The sequence below is a fragment of the Chinchilla lanigera genome, unplaced genomic scaffold (genome assembly GCF_000276665.1).
Source record: "Chinchilla lanigera isolate Chin_1 unplaced genomic scaffold, ChiLan1.0 scaffold00022, whole genome shotgun sequence".
NCBI lineage: Eukaryota > Metazoa > Chordata > Mammalia > Rodentia > Chinchillidae > Chinchilla > Chinchilla lanigera.
In genome coordinates this window covers 5,127,362-5,139,223 of record NW_004955423.1, presented here as the reverse complement: position 1 = coordinate 5,139,223, position 11,862 = coordinate 5,127,362, and the positions used below count along the sequence as shown (strand labels likewise).

The window sequence follows — 11,862 nt, the reverse complement described above, 5'->3', positions numbered from 1 at the left end:
TTACATGTTTGATGCAAATGATTTTAGAAGTATGCACTCAAATATCCATTCTGGAATAGATCCAGTAACTTGTAAGACAGTGACACACGGAGTGGTGGTAGTGCTCTGTAGGTTGTTGCACTACACACACTAAAGCAACGATCAGCAATCTAAGGCTGATAGGTCAGACCTGCACAGGATCTGTATGTGAAAATAGTTTATAGGAGCACATTCATTTGCATGTTGTCTCTGGGTGCTCCGGATGAGTAGTTGCAATGCAGACTCTGAGGTCTGAAATATTACTATTTGCTCTTTTAGGAAAAATGTTTCCTCAGAGAAAGGAGATGGTGAGAAGGCAGAGGGAGGAGGAGAATGCTCCCTGCCCCGCACAGCCTCCTCAGGCATTTGCGACGTCACCTGCCATTGCCCACTCTGCCCTTCATTCCTCTTTTTACTCCACAAACTTTTATGCTCACTTCCTTACTGACGAAAACTGTGCCTTTAAAACTGTGCCAATTGTGTTCATTTCTTTATGAAGTAGCTATTGATTTTAGGAGAGGTTCTGTGTATTAGTAAACCATAGGAATATTGAACAAAGTATCAGCAGTGAATATTTGTGGATAATACAGTGAGGGGTTGTTGATTTTTATAGTTATTTGTCATCACTTTTTCAATAATGTATTAGAGATCAAGTATGTGCTTACTATTCCCTATATTCGGGAACATGTGTTAAAAATATCAAACGCCCTTCTTCAGAAAAATACCTGGGACTTTCTGCTAAGAGAAACATGCTTGAAGTAGTCGTGACTTATGTAACTTTGTTTGTATTTGTGCCACGTATGTTCCGTTTTTCCTGTGTGCGAGGACACAGCATCTACTGGTGAGCTGTGCCAAGAAGAGAAGTGGGGAAGCCTTCCAAGATGAGGAGGACAGAAGAGAAGGGGTGTGAATCTGTTGACCGAGGTGACCCTGGAGTAACTGTGGCCTTTCTGACCTCTCACTCTCATCTCTGCCCCAAACATCCTCACTCAAGCTGTAGTCACAAGTCTCAGACTTGCCTCTGCTGGCATTTGACGATGGTAGCTGGTGGGCAGGAAGTTTTAGGAGCACGGACCTGTGAAAATAAGCTGAGAAAGGACCTTGAAAAGAAGCTGCTACCTCTTCAAGTTTTCTTCTTGTTTCAGGTAAAGCCCCCACAGGAAATGGTTCCTTGCCGAACCATTTCAACAACTCAGAATTGCCCTGTCACTCTCCTACGGGGCCCAGAGCAAATGTTCCTCCTGATATACCTTTAGGTATTCACTGCCATCTATCATCTTTAACCATGTGATGTATGAAACAGCATGACGCTTTCACTGAGCATGCTCAGAAGTGTGCCCGCCTCTGTATGTGATAACCACTCTCATGAATATGCATTAGTGTCCCCAGTAAATTAAACACTACTTTGGAAAGTATCCCCAGTGCTCTCCTTAATCGCTGTGAGTAGTAAACCTTTCTTCACTCTTTTATCTCCAGAGTGTGCTTATCAACCTTTTACTTACCACGGCTTGAACACAGTTTCTTGTTTTAAAATATGAATGTGAATAACTTTACTTTGAATTTCAATTTCAGTGCAGGAGTCCATTCATGGAAGGAGTACCTTCCTTACTACTTTTGTTTGTTTTGGCATATATGGAAGAGGAACAGAGACTTGAAAGAGACCAAGCAGTGAGTTAGAAGCGGCTGAGAAGTGTGCTTGGGTCTGTGGTGCTGGGAAACAGGTATGTCCACTGTTTTTGTTCCTGAACTTAGTCTTGATCATGATGTGATTTCTGATTTCTGATTTCTGCCAGCTGGGGAAAGCACAGGGTGGGGAAAGGCAGCTTTCCTGTTGTGTCTACTGAGAAGTCAGTGGCTGAGCTTACCTCTGGAGAACTCAGTTTCCCCCCGTTGGGCAGTGAAAGCTGGGAGGGGACAGCCAGACACACAAAGCCCCAGATGCACTTCTCCCTGCTCAGCTCAGAGCTGCAGGAAGTGGAGCGGGGAGAGCCCTGGACAGGTGTTTGCCTGCCTGTCTCAGGCCCTGCAGTAGTTCTGGGATACAGAGAACATGGCCACCCTCACCCAGCAGCTTACAGACAATTTTTTAAAAATTTTTTTTAAAATTTTTTTTGTTTTTTTTCCTGGTACCGGGAATCAAACGCAAGACCTCTCGCTTGCCAGGCAGCCACTGTGCCGCTGAGCTAAATCCCCAGCCCCAGATAATTTAATAAGGAGAGATTTTTTTAAAAAAATGTTTGTTTTTTTTTTTTTTTTCCGGTTTTTCTCCAGTACCGGGAACCGAACTCATGACCTTGCGCTTGCCAGGCAGGCGCTTTGCCACTGAGCTAAATCTCCAGCCCCTAAAAAAATGTTTCTTATAGGCCAACTTCAGATAACTTCAATATAAGAGCTCTGTGATAATCCATGTAGAAATAAATGTAGTTCTAACTGAATCTCATTGGTGAAAAATAACTACATAAACAAAACTCTTTGTGTGAGATGTCCCCCCTCCACATGGGGACAGCTGAGTCACCTGTGGTACTTGTTAACATACAGATTTTTTTAGGCCTGGAAATCTGGGTTTTAACCATCTCTTCAGATAATTCTTACGTGTATCCAAGTTTGAAAATCATTCCTGAAGCAGGACTAACAGATGTACTTGTTTAATACAAAGTTAAAAGTCCTGTATTTTATTTGTAGCTAAGAAATGAGGGAGGTTTATATGATGTATAAATTAAGAATCTAATTGTCCTAGAGATTCCTTTAATCCTCCCTTCAGAGATGGGATCACACAATTTCAGGAATGGTAAGGCAGGTGCTGGGGTTTGTGCTTCACACACATTCGTCTGAAGAAGCTGACCAGGGGAGGTTGTACAGGAATGCTGATTTGAACTTGACTACTGTGCTGCTCTAGTGTGAAATTTATGTGTAGCTTTTTTCTGAGTAACTTATAACATGGTGGTTGTGTTAAAATGTGTACTCTAATGGAACACTGTATAGTATAATTATTAGAATTAAATTTCCATTGAACTCGACCAATTCTACCTTGTAATGCATTCCATGCTAAGATATCAGTGTATATGGTTCTTTTAATTACCACAAGAATCTTCAGGTGGATTGACAATTTTGTTCACATTAGCTTTCTAATTTCCCATACATCTTAAGCTCAATTAAATGAAGCTCCTTGTTGAAGTTCACACAAGTAAGTACTCAGTCTGACATTTTTAAGATACTAGTTTAATTTTGAATATTTGGCATACTGTAATGGAGTGAATATTTCTGACATTGGTTTGTTTGTTTTTTTTTGTTTTGGTTTTGCTCCGGTACTGGGAACCGAACTCATGACCTTGCGCTTGCCAGGCAGGCGCTTTGCCGCTGAGCTAAATCCCCAGCCCCTCTGACATTGGAATATAATATAATGTCTACATATTCTGATCATGAACAGTACACCTATACCATGGAAAACCATTTTAATATAATGGCAATCAAGAAGTGCCAGGAGGTCCATGGGATAACTCTGCTCATAATATCTAATAGTTTATATTAAACATATACCTCAAGAAAGTTTTGGTGAAATCCCATGTCATTCACCCAGGTTCACCTAACAGTGATGTTGGCTTTCTCTGTCTCTGTCTCTGTCTCTGTGCCTTTCTCCCTCTCGCTCTGTCTTGTTATGTCTCTGTTTCTCCTTCTCATATATATATGAGGAAGACTAAGAATGATGCATATAACACCTTGCTCAGACTGGCCTGGAACTCAAGGCTTAAGCAGGACCGAAGTGGTCTTCCCATCTCTGCCTCAGGAGTAGCTGGAAATACAGACCTAAACCACCCTGCCTGGGTCTTCTTTTTAGGACGGGAGACTGCATTCATTAGATAAGTCTCATTCCTGTAGATCCTCAAAGCCCCACTTCTAGCTCCTACTCCCATCCTTTCTGTAAACCAGGAGATAACAAACCTCATAGGCCACCTGCTGGATACTAGAGTATATTTGAGTATATGGTGGTCATAAAAGCTGTTGCATGTTCCTGATCCAGAAGCTTACAGGATAACCAAGCCTGGTGAATGTTACGCTGAAGCCAAGTAGGTCATTGCAGCAGCATAGCACAGAAAAGTAGGTCACTATATTTTTCTGATTTTGTGTTTTATGTTTTGGAGGTGATAACATGTAAATAATGAAATGTATTGTTTTAGAAATTTTAAAATGTCTTTGGGTATATTGTTGTGGCTGCCCCCATGACCTGAATCAATTGAAAATGTTTACTTTTCATGGTGATTTTGACTTTGGGAAGGTGCCAGAAGTAGGGAATAAAGTGAACGAACACACGCTGTATTGGTTTCACGAGCTGGATTTTTTATTAGACAGCACTTGGCAGCAGCAGTCACTGTTTATTTTGATTGTACCTCATGAAGATATGGAAGAGACTTCCAGAACTGTTTAGAAAGTGGTGAGAATAATGGCATAAATGTGTTTAAAAGAGTTTGACTTATTTAAGCAGGATTAATAGCAATGTCTTTTACTATAATAAATGTTTGCTTTATTTTATTTATTTTGTTTTGTTTTGTTTGATATTTTTTTGAGACAGGGTCTTACTGTGTAGTTCAGCCTGGCCTTGAACTCTCTATGTAACCTAGGCTGGCCTCAAACTCACAGTGATTCTCCTGCCTCAGCCTCCCAAATGCTGGGACTACAGGCATGTGCCACCATACCTGGCTTGTAATAGATGTTTAAAATTTGAACATTCATTGTATATTTTGATCCCCCTGTATTCACATTGTGCAACCATAACTGCAAAATGCCTCTAGCACTTTTCATCATTGCATACAGAAACACTTAGCTTTTAAATTGCCCATTTCGTCCTCCTCCCAGCCATGGTAACTACTCTCCTAGTTTCCAACTGGGTGTATCTGTGGTAGGTTCCCCGTAATATTTGTCTTTCTGTCTGGATTCTCTCACTTTGCATTCTGCCTTTGAGGTTTATCTGTGTTGTGGCATACATTCAAAATTTCACTCCATTTTATAGCTGAGGATACATGCCCTATTGCATGTGTGTGATCTCTTAATCCATTCATCTGTAGTGGAACTTTGAATTCTTTCCACATTTGTCTCTTATGAATAATGTTGCCGTGATCATTGGTGTGCAAATGTCTGATCAAGTCCTTGATTTCCATGTGTGTGTGTGTGTGTGTGTGTATGTGTGTGAGTGCTTGCTGTATATGCCCTATAGTAGAATTGTTGGACCAAAGGCTAATTTGTTTAATTTTTTAGTAGCACTGCTATGTTCTTTTCCATAATAACAGTAAAACACTTTAAATTCCTAGGAGCAATGCACTAAGGATGCATTTCTCCATATCATACTACCTATTGTTTTCTGTTGTTATTTTGTTTGTGATACCAGCCATTCTAGAGGGTGTGATTTTGACTTGCAATTCTTGTATTTTAAAGCAAAATTAGAGTGGAGAAGAGGTGTGCCAAATTCTCAAGTAAACAAAATCAAGTAGGCCTTTAAACTAGTTTTTCTTTGCTTAAAGTGTGAACATAAGCAAAGCCTGGTTTATACTTTTTACATACAAGCTTATGTAAGACATACATAAAACAACCTGAGCTACTGAGAAACACTAGCATATGATGATGCAACTGAAACTTTTGAACAAGGTAACTCAAAGAAGGCCACTTTATAATTTAGCCTGTCAGACAATTTCTTCATGTTTGTTACTACATTTTCCCTATAGATATTTGCTTCTGATACTCTCACCAGAACACATATATTAACACAAGCATTTTATCTTTCAGTCTAATATTCTCCAATTCATCAATGGCAACTTCAAATAAAATTCTTTAAAAATACATTTTGTACCTGTGATTAGTGATTTTGAACTTGTTTTCATGTGTTATTGGCCTTTTGCTTCTCTTCTTTAAAGAAATGTGTATTCCTGTCCTTTGTCTACTTTTGTGTTGGGTTTTTGGTTATTCAAAAGTAGCCATAGTTCTTATATTCTGGATAGTAACTCCTTATTGGAGATATGATTTCCAAATATGATTCAATTATTCTATGGGTTTCCATTTTACCCTATTAATAGCATTACTTAGTTCATAGAAGCTTTTATGTTTGATGTAGTGTAGTTTATATTTATTTCCTGTGTTTAGGTATCACATGCAAGAAATCATTGCTATCTGACATCTATGTAAAGCAAAGAAAAGGTCAGAAGTGTTAAACCAAGTAAGATTCACCAGGGGCAGTTAAAGCCTGCGCTGGTCCCCTGGTTTAAGTGAGGGAATTGGAACAAACCAAGCAGCTACATTCTCCATCCCAAGATAATATAGGAACAGGCCTAGAAAAGACAGTGGTGAATTTGCAATCATTATGAATATGGTTTTGTCTGAATTGGATGTTTATGTGGCTCTAGTCACCATTTACCCTTTCAGAATTCCTGTAAGTTTATTTTAGCTTTTTAAAAAATGTCTTCATGGATTGAAGAAGTAGACAGAACTTGGTGGTCTGTCATTAATGTCTGTTGTCTAGGTTTTTAATCCTGTCTCTATGATTTATTCATTCAACCCTTGTATAATGCATTTATCTCATTTGTGAAGTGATTAAAATAAGGTCTACTTTGCAGGTACTTTAAAATATTAAATATGCATGGTTTACCATAGTGTAGGCCACACATTATGGTGATGATTACTTGAGTTCTATGATTATTATTGAAATAAAACTTTGGAGAAATTAATACCCTGTGTTGAATCCAAATCATGATTGACAATTTGGGAGAATGATGGAGGAAGCCTTCTGCATCTGTTAATGTTAGGCTCAGGTTCTCCCACAGACAGTCTAGAAGCCTTGTCTGTCCTGAGTTGATTCATGCTCTGATACTTCTGAGATAAAATTTTATAAACTTATTTCTAATAAGAGACTCTTCTAGGTTGGAAAATTGCTATGGCATCTGAACTAAAAATGGTGGCCCCAATTTGTCTGGTGGAAAACATCAGGGAAGAGATGAAAGTGAACAGGGAAGCCATAGAGATTCTTGAGAAGATTTCTCAGCCAGTGGTGGTGGTGGCCATTGTTGGACTGTATCGTACAGGGAAATCCTACTTGATGAACCGCCTGGCTGGACAGAACCATGGTGAGAGTTAGCATGGGGTTTCTGAAACCAGTAACATTTCAGCTTCTTCTTTTTCCCAGTCAGAACAAGGGAGAACTCAACTCTTCTCAGTAAAGCCAACTTCTCATTCTGATTCTCACCAGCAAATTTTTACCTTTCTCTCATTCACTTCCATATACTTTGTTGTCTTTGGAGAAAATCTCTCCTGCTAATGCTCAAAATTATCCCCCGTCACTGGCTTCTGTGTTTCTTTTCATCCATATTTTGCTTTTGATATGAAATATTCTCATCAATACCTAGAGATCTTTGAGTCTAAAAATCTAAAAATCCTTTTCATGCTTCACATTCTATTGTGACAATCAACTCTTGCTTTTGCTTTGCTTTTCTGTTTAATAGAAAAGCATTATTCCAATTTCCATGTCCTGCTTTTGTTCTTCTCTGGTCTCCGCTCAGTCTGCTCCTCTGTGACTCAGCGCAGTCCTTGTTTCACAATGCTGTTGTTGCAGTCGCCACTGCCCTCAATTTTGTCTGATCCATGGATGTCTTTCTCTTTGTCTTGAGCCCTTGGACATAATCATCATCATGTTTAACAGCCCCTGCTCTTTGGTAGGTAAAACTTTTGTGGAGAAAGTGAGGAAGTCCCACTTTGTCTGCTGAGGTATTTCTCCTCCAAGAAGCCTAAGGTCACAGTCTCCTTGCTGCTGTGGAAGTGCTGATGTCATCATTGTTTTTCTTATTTGCTTCAGGCTTCCCACTGCGCTCCACTGTTCAATCTAAAACCAAGGGCATCTGGATGTGGTGTTTGCCCCACCCCATCAAGCCGGACCTCACCCTGGTCCTTCTGGACACTGAGGGTCTGGGAGATATGGAAAAGGTAAGGTTGAGAGATTCAGGCACATACTTTTGACTCTGAATCGTCTTCTTGTCTTTTCCTAATTCTTTGCAATTTCACTGCTGCTGTCTGTTTATGAAATCAGAAACCGAACTATAATGAAAGAGGTAAACCTTATTCTGTTTAATCTCACTTCTAGATAAAGTCAGATATCATGTTATTTTAGGTAAAATATTCTCCTGTTGCTTGCCATTGGTATTAGTAATTTTATACAATGTTACTAAAACTTACTGAGGAGCTAAGTCCCAGTCTCATGGGTTTAGTAGTGTAGATATTAGTGAACTGCAGAAAGACTGCCAAACAGGGCCTTCAGTTGTACTTAGGAAACTACAGATCTTTTGCAACATGGTGAGCAGGAAAAGTACAGGTTGGAGAGAGAAAGGTGCTGCCCTGTGCAGTGGCTGGCCTCTGTCAATTCTCTGTAGAGAACTGTGGCTGGAGCTGCCCTTTGAATTACCTTTAGTTGGGAGCAGTGTGCTGGGTCTTTATCTTCGGTGTTGATGGGTCCCTAGAATTGGCCTCAGAAGCCTTCTCAGGAAGAGTGCTTACATGTGTCAGCTCTCGTCCATCAACACTGCCAAGAGTTGGGAAAAGAGTTTGACATCTTGGAAGGTGATGCAAACATACAGCACTCTTCACAATGTGCAGTGAGGCATATGGTGGCCGTGAGTGGAAGATGGTGAGGAGTCAGCCCGTCTTGGTGTCTGGTGAAGGGCTTCTGAGCCACATTCTGAGCTGCAAAATGAAGTGCGTATTTGAGGTTATGGTGAATCTCATTAATTACCCATAGAACTTTGTAGAAGTCTCTAAGAAGCCTCTGACTCTCCTGGTTTTATAAATTTTTTCCTTATGATAAATATTCTAAGGTGGATTTTTAGTGTTCGGCTTCCTATAAGTAGGTAAACCAAATGATTCATCTTTTTTTCTTCCTTTGAGACTTGAGAATAGAGTCTAGATTTATATATTACCATGTTGGGTCTGAAGAAGATTTAGAAATTCTGTTTATTCTACTGATATGTATTCAGCAAGTAAAATATACATTAGAGATGTACAACTTGACGCTTTGCTATTCATTATGAAATGAAATCCACAATCAAGTAGATAAATATATAAGCACCGGCCATAAGGATGTTTTAGTGTAAGCATGTGGGATGTAGCCTCTTAGCAAAATTCAAGTATGTGATGTATTCTTAACTCTAGTCAACGTGTGTTCTTTAGATCTTCAGAATTTACTTCATTGCATAACAGAAACATTGTTCCTTTTGATCATCAGTGTCCATTTATCCCACCTTCGGGCCACAAAAATACTCTACTGTCTTCTCTGCTGTTATCAATTCACTCTTTTTTTGACTATTTTAGATTCAACTATTCAGTGAGACAGTGCAGCATTTGCCTTTTGTATCTCGCTTATTTCACTGAGCTCAATGCTCTCAGGTTTGTACTTGTTGATGTAAATGGTAGGATTTCCTTCCTTTTTATGGTGCAGCAAATATTCTCCACGGTTGAGTAAATATTATCTTTAATTATTTATTCATTGATGGGCATTCACAGTATTTCTAACACTTGTCTATTAGGAATAGTGCTGCAGTAAAGATGGAAGTGCAGTCATCTTCCTCAAACACTAATTGCACTTTCTTTGTAACTATACATAGAATGAGTTTCTGGGATTATGTGGTTCTTCTATTTTTGAACTTTTAAGGAAACCCCATAGTATTTTTCCTAAAGGTCATACCAGTTGATATTCCAACCAATAGCTACAAGGATGATTTTTTTTCTCAATCCTCATTAATGCTTGTTATCTCCTGTCTTTTTTATAATAGCCAGGGTACTGTGTGTCATTTTATGTCTCCTTACAGTTTTAAGTGGCATTTCCTGATAATTATAGACTATGAACATCTTTTAATATATCTATTGGCCATATACAGGATTTGTATGTATATTCAAGTTCTTTGTTAGTTTTTAATTGTGTTATTTGATTGGTTTTGCTATGGAGTTACAGGAATTTCTGAATTAACTTCTTATCAATTACATATATTGCAAATATTTCTCTCCCATCCTGTAGTTGTCTTTCACACGGTTTGCTCTTTGCTACCAGGAGTCATTTTAGTGGGATCGTGTCCACCTGTCTAGTTTTCTTTTCATTGCTTGAGCAGTGGGTGTTATATAAAATATAATAACTGTTAAGCAAAAATGCATTAGTGTCCAGCCCAGTATTGAGAAGTTTTACCCATTGTTTTCTCCTCTTAGTTTTATTGGTTCAGATATTTTCTCTACTCTGATCAGACATTTTATACCTCTTGCCAAATATGACCATTTTGTTTTGCATATGGCTGATAGCAAATAAATAGGTTTCTAATAAAGAAATGTAACACTCATCACTCAATACCTTTCTGAGAACCTGACATAGCACTAGTGTTTCTTTAGGTTCAGTTATGTCATCTAACTGAGAGAAAACTTTATGAAGATTAAAATCCACTTGTAGTTTGAAGAAATTGTGAGCACGAGAAATATTACTGCTTTCATGTTATTTGCCTTCTTTGCATAGTGAGTACCTGAGCTGAAATCATAAGTGAAAGACTTTCATGACAGATGTCTGAATGAAATTCCAAAGAGCAGATTCTTAAAATTCTTGCTCTCTCCCCCTGTACTTTCTAGGGTGACCCTAGGAATGACTCCTGGATCTTCGCCCTGGCCCTGCTTCTGAGCAGCACCTTTGTCTACAACAGCGTGGGCACCATCAACTGCCAGGCCCTGGAGCAGCTGCAGTATCCTTCCAGGACCTGAGCCGCTGCATGTCAGTGGCTTTTGAGAAATTGAATATTGAGTCATTTTTTCTTACCCTCTCACTTGCTTGCTTTTGGATCAGAGGGGATCTAGGAAAGAAAAACATTGCTATGATAAGTTCTTGTTAAGGAAATATGGGGAATTTAAGTAGGAATTTCCTTTTCCTTAGCCAAGTCCTAGCTATGTGACAGAGCTCACAGAACTAATCAAAGCAAAGTCTTCCTCAAATTCTGATGGAGTACAAGATTCTACAGAGTTTGTGAGTTTTTTTCCAGACTTCATCTGGGCTGTACGGGATTTCACTCTCCAGCTGAAGCTGGGTGATCATTTCATCACAGCAGATCAATATCTGGACAATGCCTTGAAGCTGATTCCAGGTAGCAGAGCAAAGTCTGGGTGTGGGATTTCTGTAGGGTGGATGTGCTGACGTTCTCCATCATTTCTAGGGATCCCTTTGTATTTGAGACTGGCTGGAGGTCTGTAGGAATGGTGACTGGGCTATAGGTTGAAAGTGCTATGAAAAATAGTATATAATATACAGAGAAATTATTCAAATTCATGTTATTCTTTACACATTTTTTTCTTTAGAATTCAGACTACAATGATTGATAAAACTATCTAAAGCACAGTTACTTTTTACCCTATCTTAGCATCTACTTTTCTCTGTTTAGGAGAACAGCTGATCACAGAATTGTTAAACATGATATCACAGTAAGAGACTCATCTTAATTTGTGTCTTCTTTTCACACAAGTATTATTCTTCTCAAAGAGGATTATCGCTTTCTAAAAGCAAAATTTAACTTTCTGACATTGAACATACAAAATAACAGTATGTCCTAACTAAATTGAAGAAGTATTCTTTTCCTTTTTGCCTTCTGAGTATTTACACAATTACCATGGTGTAAATTTTATTTTATATCGATAATGCAGCTCTCTCTCAATCCTGGCATGTTTATTCATGCTATCATGTCAAAATAAATTATATGAATGAAGATAGGGGCTGGGGATTTAGCTCAGCGGCAAAGCACTTGCCTGGCAAGCGCAAGGTCGTGAGTTCGGTTCCCGGTACCGGAGAAAAACCAA

The 11,862-nt window shown here is 39.0% G+C and overlaps 1 protein-coding gene across 1 annotated transcript in view; it reads left to right on the top strand.

Annotated features, from left to right (window-relative positions):
• The first annotated feature begins 368 nt into the window (after positions 1-368).
• Positions 369-11,862, top strand: part of LOC102022829 (guanylate-binding protein 6-like) — a 19,167-nt gene continuing 7,673 nt past the window's right edge. Inside the window, exons 1-6 of the mRNA XM_005385353.1 lie at positions 369-1,163; positions 1,591-1,739; positions 6,921-7,124; positions 7,850-7,977; positions 10,651-10,760; positions 10,960-11,188. Of these exons, the coding sequence (XP_005385410.1) occupies positions 6,935-7,124; positions 7,850-7,977; positions 10,651-10,760; positions 10,960-11,188 (657 nt within the window). The 5' untranslated portion in view covers positions 369-1,163; positions 1,591-1,739; positions 6,921-6,934. The remainder of the gene's footprint in view (positions 1,164-1,590; positions 1,740-6,920; positions 7,125-7,849; positions 7,978-10,650; positions 10,761-10,959; positions 11,189-11,862) is intronic.